This window comes from Coregonus lavaretus (assembly GCF_964263955.1).
Source record: "Coregonus lavaretus genome assembly, chromosome: 7".
In the NCBI taxonomy this organism is placed as follows: Eukaryota; Metazoa; Chordata; class Actinopteri; order Salmoniformes; family Salmonidae; genus Coregonus; species Coregonus lavaretus.
Window position 1 is genome coordinate 51,911,504 of NC_139994.1, and position 23,920 is coordinate 51,935,423.

The 23,920-nt window shown below is 40.6% G+C and overlaps 1 protein-coding gene and 1 pseudogene across 2 annotated transcripts in view; both read right to left on the reverse strand.

The window, feature by feature from the left end:
- The window catches only part of LOC311132577, a 60,701-nt pseudogene extending 47,797 nt beyond the window's left edge, over window positions 1–12,904 (reverse strand). Inside the window, exons 1-3 of the transcript in view lie at window positions 12,901–12,904; window positions 12,366–12,476; window positions 12,089–12,156 (exon numbers count right to left, since the gene is read on the reverse strand). The product of the transcript in view is annotated as an uncharacterized misc_RNA (transcript). The remainder of the gene's footprint in view (window positions 1–12,088; window positions 12,157–12,365; window positions 12,477–12,900) is intronic.
- Window positions 12,905–14,547: 1,643 nt separating this feature from the next.
- LOC311132578 (uncharacterized protein) lies at window positions 14,548–23,676 on the reverse strand (the record flags this gene model as incomplete). Its single annotated transcript, XM_084165836.1, has 5 exons — window positions 14,548–14,726; window positions 22,267–22,383; window positions 22,620–22,970; window positions 23,120–23,488; window positions 23,640–23,676. 5 exons carry the CDS (start codon window positions 23,674–23,676, stop codon window positions 14,548–14,550), a joined length of 1,053 nt encoding a protein of 350 aa, XP_084021962.1.
- Between the last annotated feature and the right edge of the window lie 244 nt (window positions 23,677–23,920).

The window sequence follows — 23,920 nt, forward strand, 5'->3', positions numbered from 1 at the left end:
TTATTCAGGTAAGATGACACAAACAGTTTCCTATCAAAATCTAAGTGAAATAAATTACCTTTAATGTTCAGCTTGGTCCCTTTCCCAAATTGAATCTCCCCACTTGAGGCCACAGTAGTAAGTCCCAGCATCAGAGAGCCTGAGGTTCCTCTTGGGGAGGTTGTAGACACAGCTCTGTGTAGGAGACCCAGCCTTAGAGCTCTTCTCACACTGATCACTCCTGTCACGGATCCCCCCGGTACTGCTGCTCATGCCGTTCACCAGTTCCGGAGGTCTACGTCACCGGCTTTCTAGGCGAAACTGACATGGATCATTACCACCAACCCTGTACTGACTTGTCTCATTACGCACACCTGGTTCCCATTCTCCCTGATTAGTATGTGTATATATGTACCCTCTGTTCCCCATTGTCCTTGTCGATTATTGTCCCATGTCTGTTGGTCTCGTGAGTACCGTGTATTGTGCTCTGGTTGTTTACGGGTCTCGTCCCGTGTGTTACACCTCACTCTTTGTTTGGGTTACATCCCTTTTGTGTGTATATATATATACGTGTTTGTGTTGGGTGGAGTAGTAAAATCCCTAATACGTATTCCTGAGCCTGTCTTCTAACCATTCTACAACGTGACATCCATAATGTAAATGTATACACCACTGCATAAAAGCTGCATTTCTGGCTCTTGGCTTTCATCACAAGCATCCAACATTAAACACTAATATTAGTTGTAACCGCCATAGCATTGAATAATATATGTTTTTGTTGGCCTAATTTCAAACCTTTGTTTGTTACCAATACCTTCTTTTTGTTGAAGAAGGAAGAGTTGACAAAACTATTGAGATGACACGCCATCTTTATCTGCACTTTGTCCTCTTCCTGAATGCATTGGGTTCTTAAATGTTTTCAACTCGAGACCCAAATGACTAACTGACTGTCCTCCCGTGACCCAAATCGACCTCCAATGACCCGAAGTAAGAATAAATAGTTTGTGATTACAGATGTATTCTCATAACTCAGGACACATAGTTTAAGAAACCCAACATAGTTCAGGGTTTGGAAAATGCTTTTAGCTTGTTTGTATTCTTGACATACTTTGCACATCTAACTGAGCGGCAGGGGTCTGGTGTTTACCGTCCAGATGAACAAATGAAGAGAGGTGTGTAAAGAGCCACCCCACCCCACCCCCCACGCCCTCAAATCACCCAGGCATTTACTCTTACACACAAATATTTTGCCAATTCTATCTGACGGCAGGTGGACTGAAAATCGGGCGAGAGAGAGCGAGAGCATAAGGTACATTTCATCCCCCAGTGTTAGTCTATGAGAGACCCAGTGATGTTCACCTCAGCAGGTCTCACTCTACACTGAGCTTCTCCTTCCTGTCACTCACACAACAGGAAGTGAGCAATACCCTCACTCGCTCCTCCTCTACCTCAGACCCCTATCATATTCTCCTTATAAGTCATTCTTGGAATAGGGGGCTGTGATCAGTGCAAAGCCCAAACAGGAAATCCTAATTGGCGTTTAACATCATGACAAAGGCAATTTTGGTTTAACTCTTTATTTGTCTTTATAAGTGATCAGTATAATGCAATTGTCTACTGCTGGGTACTTTGCCCGTCAGGGTCACCCTATAAAAAAAATCACTAAAACACACAACAGAGATCTAAGTTAAGAGAGGCCAAAAGAGGCAACTACTCCTCTGAAGCCATTAAACAGTTGTGTTTTTACTTCTAACTCCTCCTCTCTAACCACACCCTGTACCACTGAGCTGTGTGGCCTAACTGAGTTGGAGAGGGATACAGAGATATTTACTGATTTACATTTCAAAACATTTATTTTAACTACACATTCAAGTACACATTCATTCAATAGAAGGATTTAAATGTTTATTCAAAGATATGGCAAACCAAATTTCCTACTCTTCCATCCTCCTCCACTTTGTCATCTTGTAGCAGCATACACTACATGGGTGTCCAGCTCCTTCTCTCTTCTCCTCTCCATCTTCCTCTTCTTGGAGGTGAAATTCAGGGCGGAATAATTCAATGCATCTGGATCTTGGTTCTGTAGATTTGCAAACATCATGACATAGACTACAGTTGTAAGTTTCAGCGTTTCTGAATTGCTTATAATTCAGTATTTAATCATGCAGTTTTTACCTGATCATTTTGTGGTTGTCTTTGAGAATCAGGTCCTGAATATGATATAAAAGAGAGATGAGAGAACAGATTAACGGATCATTCCATTCTAGCGTACACACTGACTCTTCTGATCATCAGTGTACAGTATGTAATGGGAAAAACATCCACATTTGAAGTGTAGTTCACAGGTCCCATATTATCATGAAATGGGCTCCTACCTGTGTTGTGTGTTTTTGCCTCTCGTATGATCTTGAGGACCAGGATGAGGATGACTATCAGCAGAACAGCAGTCACAACACCCAGGATCACAACCAGGGGAAGGAGGTACATGGTTCCATCAACTTCCTCTCCTACTAGACTGATAGTTCCATTACAATGTCCTATTAGATGACATGTTATTAAATCATTTGGTGGCCCTTTAATGACAGACCTCATCATTATGCGTTTTTGTTTCTTCATTTCAAAAATAATAATCTACATGACAATGAAAAAAGAAACTCACGCTCTTTAGATGACTCCTGTATTTCCTCACCTCTGTTGTGCCCTATAACATTGAGATTAGTAAGAATAGATAAGTATTTTTTCTCAAAATTAGAATGATAAAAAATATGTCCATCAATGGTTTGCCTTTCTTTCATGATAACTCCTGAATAGGTTGATAAACATTTTCAAATGTATCAAAAGCCAGATAAATAGTTGATAACGTACCTTGAATTTTTAGAACTGTTGCGTTGACAAAGAACATGTGGCTATGTGGAAACAATCCACAGAAATACAGGCCACAGTCAGCTATTTCCACTTTTGTGATTTTGAGAAAGATACTGGTGTTGTTGCTGAACATTTCTAAATGGCTCCTTTGAAAACCATTGTGGAGATCAGGTGTTGAATTAAAGCCATGCATAGATGAGATACAGACAGGCGCTGATCCGTTGACTTGCTTGAACCATGCTGTGTGTCCCACAGCCGTTGTAACATTGGAGCACTGCAAGGTGATGGTATCCCCAGTACGGACCTCCACAGTCTGAGACTGAGAAACCAAAAGAGAGTCCAAACCTGAAACACAAAGAACAAAGTTAATGACTATAATCGCTGATATCACATGTACATGTTAGAAATCAGGAAGAAGTGCTGCACTGAACATTCTGGTTATACTTGATGGATGAAGTCAATCTTGTTAGATTTAACAGTAAGTAGCTTACTTACTCAATCCATAGAGCAGTAGAGCTGGTAGGAAGGTTATCGCCATTCTGTATGTAGATCTATTCTGCTCTGTCTGGTTGTGATTCAGACCTCTTTATTCACTCTGAGATCACAGTGAGATCAAAGGGGATTTCATTGGTAGTGGGCGTGGTAGTTGGTATTGGACCACAATGTCTATTTACAGAAAGCAAAATTGACACAGATGTGTTATGTGGAGTGTAAAAACAGAAATGTAGCATATTTGTGTTCAATCAAAATTGCGATAGGTGTTTGGGTTCGGTTGGGTTCATATAGGTCAGCGTTTCCCAAACTAAAGGTTGCGACCCCATGTAGTCTCTGTCCCCTGATTTAAAAATGGTGTCACAAGAAAAAATCTGAAATAAGATGTACAAAATCGCTCTTGGTTCATAGATCCGGGGTTACGTCAGTAACGTCCGGTAGCCGCGAGTTGCTGTTGTAATAAACAGAGCAGTTTCTGTTTTCTTCCTACAAATGCGTCTCTATCTTTTGAACGGTTTAAGTTACAACATATTCCGACCCCATCCCTGAAAGATAAGACTCTTAGGAACACTTATGTGTCTTATATTTCCCTCTAAAATGCCCACATGGAATTTTCCAAGCTGTTTAAAGGCACAGTCAATTTAGTGTATGTAAACTTCTGACCCACTGGAATTGTGATACATTGAATTATAAGTGAAATAATCTGTCTGTAAACAATTGTTGGAAAAATTACTTGTGTCATGCACAAAGTAGATGTCCTAACCGACTTGCCAAAACTATAGTTTGTTAACAAGAAATGTGTGGAGTGGTTGAAAAACGAGTTTTAATGACTCCAACCTAAGTGTATGTAAACTTCCGACTTCAACTGTAAGTGTAGATACAGTGCAAAAATCTGAAACATATAAGAATGTTAATCATCCTCTGATTATTCATGACTTTATTAACTTCAGAGTTCACTTTTAGAAGCAGGACTGATGATAGAGTAGGCTGTCCTCTTCCTTCTCTCTGCTGGTCTCAGAACAGCCAATCAGAACATGGGACCATCATTCCAACCATGCAAAACAGCCAACCCCCTGCCTCTCACTCTAATCTGATGGCAGAACGACTAGTCTACACCAGTGGTGGTCGGGGCCGTTTAAAATGAGGGAGGATGATACTTTTTTTAAATAACATGGCCTTATTTTAATTTGAGCATATTGGAAGACCGTCATTCATATTCCATTCACCCAGCTCAATGTAACATTGATAGGTTTAGGCTAATACATGATACTCAGATTTTCCCTGTACCCATCATGAGGTTGCTACAACCTAGCCTATGAATGAAAGTTTACAATGTAGGTGCACAGGTTGAGAGAACTTTGAGTAATCAAGGTGCCAGACAGTGACACATTCAATACCGCCTTGCACACTCTTGCCTGCATCTAGCTGATGAAGAGTGTAATCATTAGTCCAACAGTTGGAAACGAGAGTTTCTGTTTGACCAATTCAGGTATGTTTATCCCATTTCGTTCCATTTGCTTCCGTTTAAGAACGTTTTTCAACAGAATTGGCGCAATGAATACAGCCCTGATCACACGCAAACACAGTTCACTTTCATAGCAGCCACATACAAACAGCTTGTTGTATATATAGTTCCCTCTCGTGTCTATCTACGCGGTCTCCTCCTCTCAAATAGCCAGGTGTTTGAGTAGGTTAAACTAGCTAGCTGCATTCGATTCTAGCCAAGTAAATAAAAGTGAAAAAAATATATACAATGTTCAAAACTGTTCAACTATTGTCTTTCTCTCTCCTCGAGTCAACTACTCACCACATTTTATGCACTGCAGTGCTAGCTAGCTGTAGCTTATGCTTTCAGTAGTAGATGCTTTCACTGACTCTGATCCTTTGATTGGGTGGACAACTTGTCTGCTCATGCTGCAAGACCTCTGATAGGTTGGTGGACAGCCTCCGGAAGTTGTCATAATTATTGTGTAAGTCTATGGAAGGGGGTGGGAAACATGAGCCTCCTAGGTTTTGTATTGAAGTCAATGTACTCAGAGGAGGACAGAAGCTAGCTGGCCTCCGGCTGCACCATGGTGTTACCCTACAGAGTTCTACTGAGGCTACTATAGACCGTCATTGCAAACCAGTGTGTTTTACTCAAGTATTTGGTGATGTGAATATACTTAGTTTAGTTTTATCTAAAAATGATAACTTATTTAATGTTTCGCTATTTATCTTTTCTGAAATTCACTGAGTAGGATGGTCCTCCCCGTCCTCCTCTGAGGAGCCTCCACTGGTAGATACATGATGGGGATGTATCTACAGAGGGGGACAATGACTAAACTCTGTCTGGCCATCTCTCAGTTATTTGGAGCATGTAGAGCCAGCTGTAATAGTGGACATTTACTATTGAAACGGAGGATAATGCCTATGTATTTAGGATTTAAATATATGTGGTCCGACACTACACTTTGTAACAATTTTCAGTATAGTACCTGAACATGCATGACCTAGATTGAGATTGAGGTCTTCGATTAATCAAAACATGTATCTTTTTCAGCTTTGTCTGTTGCTCTTGCTCAAGCCCAGCCACGAATAATTTACACCCATGGAGACAGAGGTGATCAGTGTGAGAAGATCCCTGAGACTGGGTCTCCTACACAGAGCTGTGTCTACAACCTCCCCAAGAGGAACCTCAGCCTCTCTGATGCTGGGACTTACTACTGTGCTGTGGCCTCATGTGGGGAGATACTGTTCAGGGAAGGGACCAAGCTGGACATTCATGGTATGTCTATTATGCTTGTTTTTTAACAATATACACTTTCCAGTCAAAAGTTTTAGAACACCTACTCATTCAAGGGTTTTTCTTTATTTTTACTATTTTCTACATTTTAGAATAATAGTGAAGACATCAAAACTATGAAATAGCACACATGGAATCAAAAGTGTTAAACAAATCAAAATATATTTTATATTGGAGATTCTTTGCTACCCTTTGCTACCCTTTGCTACCCTTTGCCTTGATGACAGCTTTGCACACTCTTGGCATTCTCTCAACCAGCTTCATGAGGTAGTCACCTGGAATGCATTTCAATTAACAGGGGTGCCTTGTTAAAAGTTAATTTGTGGAATTTCTTCCCTTCTTAATGCATTTTAGCCAATCAGTTGTGCTGTGCCAAGGTAGGGGGGGGTATACAGAAGATAGCTACAGTATGATATATTAACTTACTTAAACCTGCCTGTTCTTTGGAATTTTCTAAATTAATGAATCATTCCACATTGAACACTGCATGGTGATAAATTACGGCCACTACGTCTGTTTGGTGAGTAGGCATTTGCTTAATGATTCTGACGAAAATATGCTCAGTCTTTATCAAACTAATGTTAATGCATATTTTCAGTGTGGAACTTGACTAGGTTTAGGGGGGTTAGAGCCTAGGCTAACCAATTCTCAATGGCACTAGCAGTTTGCAAAGTACACTACATTACCAAAGGTATGTGGACACCTGCTCATCGAACATCTCATTCCAAAATCATGGCCATTAATATGGAGTTGACAGCCTCCACTCTTCTGGGAAGGCTTTCCACTAGATGTTGGAACATTGCTGCAGGGACTTGCTTCCATTCAGCCACAAGAGCATTAGTGAGGACGGGCACTGATGTTGGGTGATTAGACCTGGCTTGCAGTTGGCGTTCCAATTCATCCCAAAGGTGTTTGATGGGATTCAGGTCAGCACTCTGTGCAGGCCAGTCAAGTTTTTTTACAGTCCTCTGTAGCTCAATTGGTAGAGCATGGCGCTTGTAACGCCAGGATAGTGGGTTCGATCCCCGGGACCACCCATACGTAAAAATGTATGCACACATGACTGTAAGTCTCTTTGGATAAAAGCGTCTGCTAAATGGCATATTATTATTATTATTATTAAACAAGATTGATGGGAAGTATTTCACGGTTATTGCTTCATGGGAGCATACACAACTTGTCTCAGAAACGTCTCCACCGTGCCCACTCCCTCTTCCACGCTATGATTTGTTTATTGAGAAGCTCAGTGCAGCATAATTTTGTGTGTCCATGTTCAGATTCAAAAATAAAGAAAGAGAGATAGGTACTTCATCCACAATTACTAAATTAGAGGGAATTCTTAAGTTTGCTGACCAGAAAACCCTACACATTCATTTATAATAACTGTACCTACATTTGGTGCCCCGTGTGAGGAGAATACATACTTTTCAGAATTTGTCAAAAATAAATATAAATAAAAATCAGGTCTTAGAATGTCTTACCCTCAATGTCCATCCTGGTTCCGTTCACTTGAGTTGATTCATTGGCTAAAGAGAACCAAACAACATTTAGACATTCTGATGGAAGAAAATCTGAAATTCAAATTGGAAACATAGTTTGCTACTAAACTTTCTGTTTCTACACTGACCTTGTATCATCTCCAAAATACTATTCATTATACCAGAGTATTCCACAATGATACGATCCAACATCAGAATGGGCAACATTCCATAGGGTCAAATTAAAACTCGAATCATCCTTTGCAGCTCAAAACAAGACGTATTTGCGAAATCTCCCTGCAATTGCATTTTTTCATAGTAGATTGTTATATGGGTACAAGCCCATGTCCCGGTGTGTTTTAGCCATATACAGGGTAACACTGAGTCTACAGTGGAGAAACACTCCAGAGTCACAGATCCCCCTAGGAGCATCACTTCTGTCAGCACAGGCTGAGATACATTGGGATGCATGGTACCATCTGGAACACACAGGACAGAGGACATAGTTGGAGATGGAAATATTTGCTAATGGTGTAAATCATTCAGAGGTAAAGGGCTCATGTTTGGCTAATTGATGTAGACGTAAATTAATCAATTCACAATTTGCATAAGCGTTTCAGTAAAGCCATGTCAATAAGTTGAACCAAGGTAGAGGACAATGGCAGTTATATTACCGTAAATAACTACTGAAACACAGGAAAAATGGACACGGCAGTTTAAATATCTACATACAATACTTACAAGTGAGATGCAGAATCACCGTACAGATGAATAGCGGCGTCATCTTGCAGTCCGTCCTGAGTGGTTACTCTCCCCCTCCCTAAACCAAATGGACTGGTGCAGTGCTGTGATCAGTAGGCTTCTTCCCTGACAGTTACAGAGAAAGGCAGAAATGAACCTTTTTTCTATGATTGGTGGGAGATACATCAAATCACACCCTTCCTGGTAGGTGTGTGAACCGACACTGCACTTCTTACAAAGAGAGCATTTATTGTAAATCATATACAGTGGGGAAAAAAAGTATTTAGTCAGCCACCAATTGTGCAAGTTCTCCCACTTAAAAAGATGAGAGAGGCCTGTAATTTTCATCATAGGTACACGTCAACTATGACAGACAAAATGAGAATTTTTTTTCCAGAAAATCACATTGTAGGATTTTTAATGAATGTATTTGCAAATTATGGTGGAAAATAAGTATTTGGTCACCTACAAACAAGCAAGATTTCTGCCTCTCACAGACCTGTAACTTATTCTTTAAGAGGCTCCTCTGTCCTCCACTCGTTACCTGTATTAATGGCACCTGTTTGAACTTGTTATCAGTATAAAAGACACCTGTCCACAACCTCAAACAGTCACACTCCAAACTCCACTATGGCCAAGACCAAAGAGCTGTCAAAGGACACCAGAAACAAAATTGTAGACCTGCACCAGGCTGGGAAGACTGAATCTGCAATAGGTAAGCAGCTTGGTTTGAAGAAATCAACTGTGGGAGCAATTATTAGGAAATGGAAGACATACAAGACCACTGATAATCTCCCTCGATCTGGGGCTCCACGCAAGATCTCACCCCGTGGGGTAAAAATGATCACAAGAACGGTGAGCAAAAATCCCAGAACCACACGGGGGGACCTAGTGAATGACCTGCAGAGAGCTGGGACCAAAGTAACAAAGCCTACCATCAGTAACACACTACGCCGCCAGGGACTCAAATCCTGCAGTGCCAAACGTGTCCCCCTGCTTAAGCCAGTACATGTCCAGGCCCGTCTGAAGTTTGCTAGAGTGCATTTGGATGAATGTCATATGGTCAGATGAAACCAAAATATAACTTTTTGGTAAAAACTCAACTCGTCGTGTTTGGAGGACAAAGAATGCTGAGTTGCATCCAAAGAACACCACACCTACTGTGAAGCATGGGGGTGGAAACATCATGCTTTGGGGCTGTTTTTCTGCAAAGGGACCAGGACGACTGATCAGTGTAAAGGAAAGAATGAATGGGGCCATGTATCGTGAGATTTTGAGTGAAAACCTCCTTCCATCAGCAAGGGCATTGAAGATGAAACGTGGCTGGGTCTTTCAGCATGACAATGATCCCAAACACACTGGCCGGGCATCGAAGGAAGCATTTCAAGGTCCTGGAGTGGCCTAGCCAGTCTCCAGATCTCAACCCCATAGAAAATCTTTGGAGGGAGTTGAAAGTCCGTGTTGCCCAGCGACAGCCCCAAAACATCACTGCTCTAGAGGAGATCTGCATGGAGGAATGGGCCAAAATACCAGCAACAGTGTGTGAAAACCTCGTGAAGACTTACAGAAAACGTTTGACCTGTGTCATTGCCAACAAAGGGTATATAACAAAGTATTGAGAAACTTTTGTTATTGACCAAATACTTATTTTCCACCATAATTTGCAAATAAATTCATTAAAGATCCTACAATGTGATTTGCTGGATTTTTTTTCTCATTTTGTCTGTCATAGTTGACGTGTACCTATGATGAAAATTACAGGCCTCTCTCATCTTTTTAAGTGGGAGAACTTGCACAATTGGTGGCTGACTAAATACTTTTTTTCCCCCACTGTACATGTCTATCTATTCGGTATGTGGAGTCAGAGAGATTCTCATGGTGTGCGAGAACAAGGTATCTCCTGAAAAATGTGTTTGTATATCAACGAGACTAAACATGGTTAAATAAAGGTGAAATAAAACGGCACCTCTTCTTTGATAAGAAATAGATGTGTGTTGGTGTTTCTCCATTTCTAATGGTGTGATGGAGCCTGACACATATTCAGCTAAACTGCTATTCCTTTAATGACATTGTATATTTGTATATGTGGTAGCAGAGATGTACTGTAGACAGAGAATAGAGATGTACGGAGTGTATCAATTAATGGTTTATTATGTTAAAAACACAGTCATAGAGCAAAAATGGGATTGTCTATCAGATAATTTCTTACAATAAAAAGCTGTAAAAAGTTATGGCTATTTAAGGCATTATAGGATCATTATATAAATCTAGCATATGGACTATGTTAAAATAACAGTTTCTTTGTTGCATTGTAAATTCCATACCAATTTCAGATACTAAAAGTTTCATTAGGCTACAAATAGTTAAATGGTTTTTCTTGGAGTCTTTTTGACAGTGGTGATACCTCTCACTGCTGCTGCAGGTATCTGACCTCAGAGTACACTGCATCCTCTCTGCTGGTCTTCTCTCTTGCTCTTCTAGAGGAGGAGGAGTTCTTCTTGGGGGTGAAACTCACAGCTGCATAGTTCAACACGTCACTGTCTTGATTCTGAGGGGGGTGGAGCCATGAGAAAATAAATTATGATGATAGCATGATCTATTACATAATGTTTCAATTCTCCTGTAGAAGAAAACACTCTACAAAAGACAGGACTGTTCAGACTGTAGACCCACTACAATGACCTGACAGTCAGTGGAAGAGTGACAGGCAGAAGTTCCATGGAAAAATTAACAACGATCACAATGATCAGAAGGCTTCATCTAGAACAGTGACCTATTGCTTCCAAGAAAGCTTCATAAAATAAAAAGCACAAATAAGCTGAATATTAGCTGTAAGGAAAATTAAATGGCAGTTTCTTGAAAATATACTGTATTTATAAATGTTGACAAATGTACCTGATTGCCCTGGGATGTTGGGACATCTGTCCTCCCTTCAAAGAGATTGAAATAGAGGGAGGCCAGCTATTATTTTTATGACAATCTATCTCTTTTTAACCTCATGTAGTTAATTAACAATGCTTATACTTTGGTTATTTAACTGACATTTACAGAATGTACATTGCATAGAGATGCATGAAACATTAGATACATCAGCATAACATTAGATACATTGGATACATTAGATATACAGTAATACCTCTGCTATCTCTGTTACGAGTCTTGCACAGCACCCAGACAAGTATAAGGGTCACTATCCCCAGAACGATGTTGGAGACGACCAAGGCCAGAACAGTAGGACTCTGATCAAATGGAGGATCATGCTCTGGAACTGTGGAAAGGGTATCAGGGAATTCATATTGTATTCATGAGTGGTTAGGAAGATCATCAAACATTAAAATATGGCATCAAAAGCTAATGGTGTTATTATAAAGCTTGTTGAGAAAAAAGGATATGATCATTTGGAGGTAGGCCGTTTGCACGAATATACGGTATTGTTGGGGACATTAACAGATTAAGTGGGTTTTACCTTGAATGTCCAGCTTGGTCCCGTTCCCAAAAAGTATCTCCCCACATGAGGCCACAGCACAGTAGTAAGTCCCAGCATCAGAGAGGCTGAGGTTCCTCTTGGGGAGGTTGTAGACACAGCTCTGTGTAGGAGACCCAGCATCAGAGCTCTTCTCACACTGATCACTCCTGTTTCCATGGGTGTAAATGATTCCTGGATGGGATTCTCCTGAGCCATGTCTGAACCAATAGACACTGTGTTGTCCTACACAGGTCTCAATGTGTTTGTACAGTTCAGAGTCACAGAGTCTCCTGGCTGGACTGACTCAAACACAGGCTGCTGGAGCACAGACATGTTTCTGGACCCTGATCCTGACAAGAGGGTTTATAAGTCAGTAAATATGTTCCCTATGTTGTGTCCCAACTTAACAATGTTGAAAAAATACACAGTAATATCTGATGATGCAAATACAGCATAATTAAGCCATTGTATCCAAAACGTAATGTGGAAAAAGCACTCAAGATTATAGTTGCAGAACATTAGTTACTATTTCCTTTCATTCTAAATTAAGATGTTGTACCTTTCACAATCAGAATGGCTCCTTCTCCAAACTCCACCTGGTTGGCATAAGAGTTCCCACAGTAATATGTGGCTGAATCAGAGAGCTGAACGTCTGAGATCTTTAGTCGCTCTGGATAAGAGCGTCTGCTAAATGATTAATTATTTATTATTTTATTATTATTTTAGGTGATTCATTCCTTCACCGCTTTGCACTGAGAAGCGAGGGTTACTCTTAAATTAATGGTAAAATGTTGCATTCTTGTTATACTTGTAAAAGGTTGATACGATTTGAGGATTGTCACCCATTGTTTGCTTGTACCACATAAAGTACAGTGCCAGGTTGCCATAGAAGCATTGCAAAGTCACTGTCTCTCCAACATTGGCTGTAACAAGATGAATTTCAGAGGATTGTGCAGCAGCTAGAATACACACAGAGACATCATCCATTACTTACACAAGTCCTTTATATACAAAAAATATAAATCTATGAATTGCATCAATATAGTAACTTAGCGTACATCCCTTAAGCAGAGAAATATAAAAGTTGGACTTACCCATCTCTACAAGAAGTGCCAGTAACAGACACAGTGTGATCATCTTTGAAGTTGTCCTCTTCACAACCTGTGTCTTGAGTGGAAAAAGTCCTCCATGTAGACAACACTTCAACTATGGTGTTATTGGTGATTGGTCGAACTGGACGCGTCATTTTTGTTAACACCTTATTCAGCCCACCATGGTCTTCGTAACTGAAAATCACTCATATAATGCATGCAAAGTCAACCAATGTTTACTGTATAGGATATTTTCTAGAGGGTGGATGAAGCATACACACTTTGTGGTGTCTAGATGATAATTGATTATTTTTACATACAATGTATAGCTTGCTATTTAGGTACCAGCTGAATCAAAGATGTCTAATGCTGAGGCAGTGTGTAAAAATAATTTGTTAATATCCTTCAGTAAAGTGGGTTAAAATTATAATGATATCTGGTAAGTATGCAGTACATTTTCAAGCATACATTACACATACATGTACCTGTATGCTCTTGGTGTCAAACTCAGTTGTGTGCCTTAGATAAATGTACCTCCACCCCATGCAACAGTTACAGACAGTACTCCTGATGACCTATAGGAGGACTGTTATACATAGAACATATCCTGATATGTGGGGTGAACAAGGGTGGAGCATTACTGTGAGGGTATGTGGGGGAAACACCTACAGAGTGAAAGTCAGTCTTATCCCTGTCATTCATGTACTAACTCAAGTGTAGGCTACTAGTTGAGCGGTTAGTAGGGGTGTACCTCGTCGGGTAGGCCTCTTGGCTGTAGCCTAGCATACATTGATACAAGTTCTACTTTAAACTCTGTAAACAAATGATTGTAGTTTGAACTAATTAAACCTATGATCTTGTGACAAGATACAGGCTACATGGCATACAGTATATAAGTGGACTGCGTTGCTAATTGTCTTGGTTGTGAACAACAATGAAAGAATGAGAGAAAACAGAGTGACACCACATAGACATCCTGCTGAAAACCACATAGAGACGCAGGGTATGTAAAAGGCCAGCAGGCCTGTCCAAAGCATAGAGACGGCCTTGTTTTGTGCTCACAGCAGACCACACTGTACAGGTACCTGTGAACATCTCACTGTGTGGGTGCAAGCATGGGTGGGTTTAGCATTTATCAGTAGGTTGGGTCTGCAGAAGCCCTCTGCACACATGCATACAGACATACTCTATGTACAGAACACAAGAGAAGGAACAAGTCTATTTTAGTCAGTAGCAGTTGTTTAAATTGATATTTATTGATGCTAAAAGAAGCAACATATACAGAGATTTCAGGAGAGCAATTTTATCAACTGACATACAACTTTTTATACAAGGTCACAGGCCATTCATTAAAAAAATGCAATATGAAACAACTCAGTAATCTCAATAAATACTCATTCCCAAAACATAGTGATGATATTTCCAACATTTACTGCAAAACCAAAGTCTATCGAAATATGTCTTAGATTTCTGTTTCCTGGTGGTATGGATGATGATGAAGAAGGTCAGACAGCAGAGGAGAACTCCAGTTCTTATGATGGAGAGAAGGACCAGGATTCTCATTTGTGGATCGTCAGAGTGACCACACTCAACATCTAGGTTGGTCCCGTTCCCAAACAGTATCTCCCCACATGAGGCCACAGCACAATGCTAAGTCCCAGCATCAGAGAGGCTGAGGATCTTCTTGGGGAGGTTGTAGACGAAGATCTGTGTAGGAGACCCAGACTCAGGGCTCTTCTCACACTGATCACGCCTGTCTCCATGGGTGTAAATGATTCCTGAGCAGGATTCTCCTGAGCCATGTCTGAACCAATAGACACTGTGTTCTCCTGCACAGGTCTCAGTGTGTATTGTACAGTTTAGAGTCACAGAGTCTCCTGGGAGGACTGACTCAGACAAAGGCTACTGTGCAACAGACATGCTGTTGGACTCTAAATCTGAAAGGAGTGACAGATTAAGATCATGTTGTGTCAATTGTTTTGGCCTACTAGATTTATTTTTCGACAATTTCTTATATTTAGAATTTCATGGATGCAAAATGAAAATCCCAAATAAAAAGCTAAGTCAGGTTACCTTTACAATCAAAACAGCCCCTTCTCCAAATTTGACTTTGCCCACTTCAATAGCACCGCAGTAGTATGTAGCTGAGTCCCCTAACTGGGTCTTGGAGATGTTCTCTCTTCACACTCAGACGTTTAGTCCCATTGAAGTCCTTGGTAAAGTTATATATCTTACAAATTTGTTTGAGAATTAGAAATATTATAAACAGTGACACCATCTTTGAATATACCGTCTTGGGTGGAGAAAGTCTACCCATGTGTACAACACTTCAACAATGGGCTAATGGGTGATTGGTTGAACTGGAACCAATCTTCTTTGTTACCGCCTGATTCAGACGACCATGGTCTTGTGGTCTATTGCACCCTACAGAGTCACACAGTCTACTGGCTGGACTCACTGAGACACAGGATGCTGTAGAATGCAAGTCATTGTCTTGAAGGTTTTAATTGTTTGGTGGTTTGTGGTTTTCTCACCTCTCTGGAGAACCCTGGGTCAAAATAGTAGACTATTAGTTTTCTCACCTCTCTGGAGAACACTGGGTCAAAATAGTAGACTATTAGTTTTCTCACCTCTCTGGAGAACCCTGGGTCAAAATAGTAGACTATTAGTTTTCTCACCTCTCTGGAGAACACTGGGTCAAAATAGTAGACTATTTGTTTTGTCACCTCTCTGGAGAACACTGGGTCAAAATAGTAGACTATTTGTTTTCTCACCTCTCTGGAGAACACTGGGTCAAAATAGTAGACTATTAGTTTTCTCACCTCTCTGGAGAACACTGGGTCAAAATAGTAGACTATTAGTTTTCTCACCTCTCTGGAGAACACTGGGTCAAAATAGTAGACTATTAGTTTTCTCACCTCTCTGGAGAACACTGGGTCAAAATAGTAGACTATTAGTTTTCTCACCTCTCTGGAGAACACTGGGTCAAAATAGCAGACTATTAGTTTCCTCAACTCTCTGGAGAACCCTGGGTCAAAATAGTAGACTATTAGTTTTCTCACCTCTCTGGAGAACACTGGGTCAAAATAGTAGACTATTAGTTTTCTCACCTCTCTGGAGAACCCTGGGTCAAAATAGTAGACTATTAGTTTTCTCACCCCTCTGGAGAACACTGGGTCAAAATAGTAGACTATTAGTTTTCTCACCTCTCTGGAGAGCCCTGGGTCAAAATAGTAGACTATTAGTTTTCTCACCTCTCTGGAGAACACTGGGTCAAAATAGTAGACTATTAGTTTTCTCACATCTCTGGAGAACACTGGGTCAAAATAGCAGACTATTTGTTTTCTCACCTCTCTGGAGAACACTGGGTCAAAATAGTAGACTATTAGTTTTCTCACCTCTCTGGAGAACACTGGGTCAAAATAGTAGACTATTAGTTTTCTCACCTCTCTGGAGAACACTGGGTCAAAATAGTAGACTATTTGTTTTCTTACCTCTCTGGAGAACACTGGGTCAAAATAGTAGACTATTAGTTTTCTCACCTCTCTGGAGAACACTGGGTCAAAATAGCAGACTATTAGTTTTCTCACCTCTCTGGAGAACCCTGGGTCAAAATAGTAGACTATTAGTTTTCTCACCTCTCTGGAGAACACTGGGTCAAAATAGTAGACTATTAGTTTTCTCACCTCTCTGGAGAACCCTGGGTCAAAATAGTAGACTATTAGTTTTCTCACCCCTCTGGAGAACACTGGGTCAAAATAGTAGACTATTAGTTTTCTCACCTCTCTGGAGAACCCTGGGTCAAAATAGTAGACTATTCGTTTTCTCACCTCTCTGGAGAACACTGGGTCAAAATAGTAGACTATTAGTTTTCTCACATCTCTGGAGAACACTGGGTCAAAATAGTAGACTATTTGTTTTCTCACCTCTTTGGAGAACACTGGGTCAAAATAGTAGACTATTAGTTTTCTCACCTCTCTGGAGAACACTGGGTCAAAATAGTAGACTATTAGTTTCTCACCTCTCTGGAGAACACTGGGTCAAAATAGTAGACTATTTTTTTCTCACCTCTCTGGAGAACACTGGGTCAAAATAGTAGACTATTTGTTTTCTTACCTCTCTGGAGAACACTGGGTCAAAATAGTAGACTATTAGTTTTCTCACCTCTCTGGAGAACACTGGGTCAAAATAGCAGACTATTAGTTTTCTCACCTCTCTGGAGAACCCTGGGTCAAAATAGTAGACTATTAGTTTTCTCACCTCTCTGGAGAACACTGGGTCAAAATAGTAGACTATTAGTTTTCTCACCTCTCTGGAGAACCCTGGGTCAAAATAGTAGACTATTAGTTTTCTCACCCCTCTGGAGAACACTGGGTCAAAATAGTAGACTATTAGTTTTCTCACCTCTCTGGAGAACCCTGGGTCAAAATAGTAGACTATTCGTTTTCTCACCTCTCTGGAGAACACTGGGTCAAAATAGTAGACTATTAGTTTTCTCACATCTCTGGAGAACACTGGGTCAAAATAGTAGACTATTTGTTTTCTCACCTCTTTGGAGAACACTGGGTCAAAATAGTAGACTATTAGTTTTCTCACCTCTCTGGAGAACACTGGGTCAAAATAGTAGACTATTAGTTTCTCACCTCTCTGGAGAACACTGGGTCAAAATAGTAGACTATTTTTTTCTCACCTCTCTGGAGAACACTGGGTCAAAATAGTAGACTATTTGTTTTCTCATACTTACTTTAGTTACACTTGATTTTTCTTGCATCCATTGCAGAACACCATTATTTGAAAGAAAACTATAATTATTTTGAACAGGTCATTCAGTGGTTACAGTACTCCAGATGACCCATAGGAAGGTTGTTATACATTGAACATGTCTTGTCTTGCAGTTAAGAGCATTGGGACAGTAACCGAAAGGTCGCTGGTTCGTATCCCCGAGCCGACTAGGTGAAAAATCAATGGATGTGGCCTTGCGCAAGGCACTTAACCCTACTTGCTCCGTTAAGTTGCTCTGGATAAGAGCATCTTCTAAATGACTAACATGTAAATGTATAAGGGTGAAAAGGGGTAGAGCTGTGGAAGTGTATATGGGATAAACAACGATAGAATGAAAGAAGTAAAATATATGTCGGTCTCATTCCCTATCATTCACATAAACATGCACTAACTGAAGTGTAACAGCTGAGACTGCATGACTGATTGGACCCCCCAGCCTGTTCAACCTCTCTTTCGTAACGTCTAAGATCCCCAGAGATTGGAAAGCTGCCGCGGTCATCCCCCTCTTCAAAGGGGGTGACACTCTAGATCCAAACTGTTACAGACCTATATCCATCCTGCCCTGCCTTTCGAACGTTTTTGAAAGCAAAATTAACAAACAGATCACCGTCCATTTCGAATCACACCGTACCTTCTCCGCTATGCAATCCGGTTTCCGAGTTGGTCATGGGTGCACCTCAGCCATGCTCAAGGTCCTAAACGATATTATAACCGCAATCGATAATAGACAGTACTGTGCAGCCATCTTCATCGACCTGGCCAAGGCTTTCGACTCTGTCAACCACCGCATTCTTATTGGCAGACTAAATAGCCTTGGTTTCTCAAAGACTGCCTCGCCTGGTTCACCAACTACTTCTCAGATAGAGTTCAATGTGTCAAATCGGAGGGCCTGTTGTCTGGACCTATGACAGTCTCTATGGGGGTGCCACATGGTTCAATTCTCGGGCCGACTCTTTTCTCTGTGTATATCAATGATGTCGCTCTTGCTGCTGGTGATTCTCAGATCCACCTCTACGCATACGACACCATTTTGTATACATCTGGCCCTTCATTGGACACTGTGTTAACAAACCTCCAAACGAGATTCAATGCCATACAACACTCCTTCCGTAGCCTCCAACTGCTCTTAAACACAAGTAAAACTAAATGCATGCTCTTCAATCGAACGCTGCTGGCACCCGCCCACCCGACTAGAATCACTACTCTCGACGGGTCTGACCTAGAGTATGTGGACAACTACAAATACCTAGGTGTCTGGTTAGACTGTAAACTCTCCTTCCAGACTCACATTAAGCATCTCCAATCCAAAGTTAAATCTAGAATCGGCTTCCCATTTCGCAACAAAGCCTCCTTCACTCATGCTGCCAAACATGCCCTCGTAAAACTGACTATCCTGCCGATCCTTGACTTCGGCGATGTCATTTACAAAATAGCCTCCAACACTCTACTCAGCAAATTGGATGTAGTCTATCACAGTGCCATCCGTTTTGTCACCAAAGCCCCATATACTACCCACCACTGTGACCTGTACACTCTTGTTGGCTGGTCCTCACTACATATTCGTCGCCAAACCCACTGGCTCCAGGCCATCTATAAATCACTGATAGGCAAATCCCCACCTTATCTTAGCTCATTGGTCACCATAGCAATGCCCACCCGTAGTATGCGCTCCAGCAGGTATATCTCACTGGTCATCCCCAAAGCCAACACCTCCTTTGGCCGCCATTCTTTCCAGTTCTCTGCTGCCAATGACTGGAACGAACTGCAAAAATCTCTGAAGCTGGAGACTCTTATCTCCCTCACTAACTTTAAGCATCAGTTGTCAGAGCACCTTACCGATCACTGCACCTGTACACAGCCCATCTGAAATTAGCCCACCCAACTACCTCATCCCCATATAGTTATTTATTTTGCTCATTTGCACCCCAGTATCTCTATTCACACATCACCTCTTGCACATCTATCATTCCAGTGTTAATACTAATTGTAATTATTTTGCACTATAGCCTATTTATTGCCTTACCTCCATAACTTGATACATTTGCACACACTGTATATATATTTTCTGTTGTATTTTTGACTTTATGTGTTGTTTTACCCCATATGTAACTCTGTGTTGTTGTTTTTATCGCACTGCTTTGCTTTATCTTGGCCAGGTTGCAGTTGTAAATGAGAACTTGTTCTCAACTGGTTTACCTGGTTAAATAAAGGTGAGATAAATAAAAATAAATAAAAACATAACCAATACACATGACACACTTTATCCAGTCTGCATCACTCTCTGGTTAGTGAGGTTCTCATAGGAGGCAATCTATCAGAAGGAGGATCCTCCTCTATTGGTCTCTATTGGAACCCTGCAGTAGTCCTAGAACACTTGTCTGATTGAGAATGTACTAGTTCTCCCATGACATCATCATAAAATGGCCCCTCCCCCTGAGCCCATAGATATAGAATAGATGGTTCTGTATTACACAACATAAGATGCTTAACTCGGAGAGATCACATGGAGTTCATTAGCAGTTCTTTGTGGTTTGTAACTGATTTCAGATAACTATGTACATCCGAGTAAGTTGATAAAGAACCGGTTTGCTGTGACTGCTAGCTTTCAGTAGGAAAATGAACAACATTAACAAATGTGAAAACAACAGACTGACACCAGATAGACATCCTGCTGAAAACCACAGAGACACAGAGAGCAGATAGGAGGGTCCTGTGTGTGCAATGCCAGCAGGCCTGACCAACGCCTAGATATGGCCTCGAGCAGATCGCAAGTACCTGTGAACTTGTTAGATGTGTGTGGGTGGATGGGAGAGTCATGTTATCAACACATCTAAAAGAAGGTCAAGACATTTCAGAGGAGATATGACTTGAAAAAAAGGTTTACTTATGCAAAGACTATCTGGAACTCAATTACAAAACTACACACTCAAACACATGAGTCATTGTCTTCATCATACAGATCACTCTGTCCTGTTTCATTTTGAGTGATTGTTGCTCCTTGTTACTAAGTTACACTTTATTATAACTATGTTGAGGTTAGTAGTAATGATCCAGTGATGATGACTGCCTGGCTTTTTAGGTGGTTGCTACTTAAAGCAACTGGAAATTATTTCTAACATGTTATAGATGTGTAATAAGCATTTAATAACTATATTACCTTGTTATAGATTCTTCATAGCCACACATTGTCTTTTTTGGCATTTGTTTGACTGCTATTTCGGCTAGACACATGAACTATCACAGGAAGGCAAGTTGTCTATGATACTTCATCAAATTAGTGAACATTTTGAACATTTTGACAACTACATGTTGCTGCCAACTCTACTGTTGAGGCAGTTATGGGGACTTCCATGTACACTGCTGCTCCCTGTTGAAAGACAAATGGATTGCAGTCCTGCAAGGTGCACTTATACATATTCACATTTTGTCAATAGTTTGTGAAAACTGCTCAGTTACTATGTGAACATTGTCATATTGAAAATCAGTCATTCAACCATATCAATTCTGTTCAAAGTATATTCAGATAAGAAGTTTATTTTTAGTTCAGTCTTTTCTTATGGAGAGAGAGAGAGTTGTGCTCTCAGTGACATGGATGTTTGTGGTTTTGATGGTGTGTGAAAAGAGAGTGTGGTGAGGACTGACGGTCATTGCTGGGGGTTAGAGTTGAGTTTACATGAGTGGAAAATCTATTTAGGGCAGTCATGACACCACAGAGAGCTGTGAAAAAGGATACAGCTAAAATAAGACACCTTGACAGGCTAAAACACCAGCAATAGATACATATTTACAGTTATTATGCAGCCAACCATATTTTTTACATTGAGCATAGGCTTGATATGGTTGTTGCACAGTGAATATGTGGGTGAAAGTGTTGTAGAAATGTAAGGACAAAAAATGAATGAAAATCAAACAATACCTGTATATGAAAGCATTTGAATGTTTTATTTGTTCCAAATTGAACAAAAGTATCAATGTAAAAAGGAGGTTTACAAAATACAAGTAATTGTATCTTACAATGAAAAAGCCACAGTCATACATACATACAGTGTAGAACACCCAAAATCAATGCAAGTTATTAAAGAGGAAAAGTTGACATTTCAGTCCATGTTTTGGCGTCTCACCCCAGAGTACACAGTGTCTCTCTCCATGGCGTTCCTCTGTCTCCCGGCCTTCAGTTTCTGGTGGACGACGTTCAGAGCGGCGTAATGGAGAGTATCAGGCTCTTGATCCTGAGAGGAATAGCAAAAATGTCAATCCAAATATTTGGTATCAGACTAAATATTGCGGTATAGTGAAACAATCCTTCTAATAAAACACATATTTTCATATTTTGATTGAAGGAAAAATACATTGATTCAGCAACAGCTAAAAAAGTGTTAGGTCAGGTTACCTGGTTATGATGACTGGGGACTGCAGGAGCACTTGGCTGAGGTTGCGTTCCTTTTAATAAAACACATTAATCAATATAATAATCATCACCAAACAATGGAGAGCCTTTATGACCAATTTTAACCAAAACATGTCAAATAATGTAACTGCACCAACAATTGATAAGCATACTGTATCTTGCACAATAATATTGCTTACCTGTGCACTTGCTCATCTTGTACAGAACGCAAGTAAGGACAATGATGAGGATGACACACAGACCCAACGCTACGCCCAGGAAGGACATGAACAGAAGATGGTCCTCCTTACAACCATCTGTGAAATATCAAATAGGGATAGAGACACTGAGACACTGAGGGATAAAGCCATGACAATGTTTAAGACACCAACAAGACTCGGCCTGATCTGAGAGTCATACTTTCTTCTCTCAGATACAAAGATATCTGAATGATAAAGAAAAACAAAAGTATATGAATGATACCTTGCCTGCAACCTAAATAACATTGATTATATAGATTATAATATAACAGAATGTCAGAAGTATCACTTACGGTCAATGTCCAGCTTGGTCCCGTTCCCAAACAGTATCACTCCACATGAGGCCACAGCACAGTAGTAAGTCCCAGCATCAGAGAGGCTGAGGTTCCTCTTGGGGAGGTTGTAGACACAGCTCTGTGTAGGAGACCCAGCGTTAGGGAACTTCTCACACTGATCAAGACTGTTTCCATGGGTGTAAATGATTCCTGGACGGGATTCTCCTGAGCCATGTCTGAACCAATAGACACTGTGTTCTCCTACACAGGTCTCAGTGTGTATTGTACAGTTCAGAGTCACAGAGTCTCCTGGCTGGACTGACTCAGACACAGGCTGCTGGAGCACAGACATGCTGTTGGACTCTGAACCTGAAGAGAGTGAGTCACTCAAGTAAGACTAAGTGGGTGAAAAACATGAAAAGCCATGTAATCATCACTAGCATTTGATGAAGCAGTTGAACGAACATATCAACATACAGGGCCACACAATTTGAAATTGAAGAAAGACATTGTGTTACCTTTGACAATTAAAACAGTTCCCTCTCCAAATGTTTGCTCATAGATGGCTGTAATGGAACAATAGTATGTAGCTGAGTCCCCTGGCTCTGTCTTGGATATGGTCAAGTTATAGCTGTAGACTCCTCTCCTCACACCCAAACGTTTGGTCTCAGGAAAGTCCTTGATAAAGTTGTTGGAATAATAACTGTCTTGACCCACATAAAGAGATGATGCCATGCGGAGGGGTTTCTGTCCAAAACTCTGCTTGAACCAATCAAACCTGGTCACAGACACGTTGGGACAAAAGCAAGTGAGAGTCACAGTGCCTCCCAGCTCAGTAACCATCACAGGGTCTGGTTGGATTACGTTTGGTTTGGTAAAAGCACAAACTGTCAAAGCAAACAAACAAAATGGATCAAAGACAAAGACATGGATAAACCATTTCTACACATTACACACAGAATATCCCACTTCACTTATATTCAAACTACATACTACAAATTATTAAAAAGGAATTCAATTAAAATGTCTTACACTCACCCAAGTTGATGTAAAACAAAAATACCTCTCTATTCATCATTGTAACATCAGTCCCTTCTGCACTGTATAGTGTGTGGTTCTGACAGTGGAGCACTTTATATGCACCTTATATATGAAGGCACTTTACATGTAGCCGTCATACAGTAGGAGGGAACACTAAAACAAGATTTTATTGGCTGAATACAATCTTAGAAGTGTGTCCTCTAGCTTACCATAGTTTGAGCTTCCCGGGAACGACTTTTTAAGAAGGCATTATAAAGCAATTCAGAGTCACTGGATCA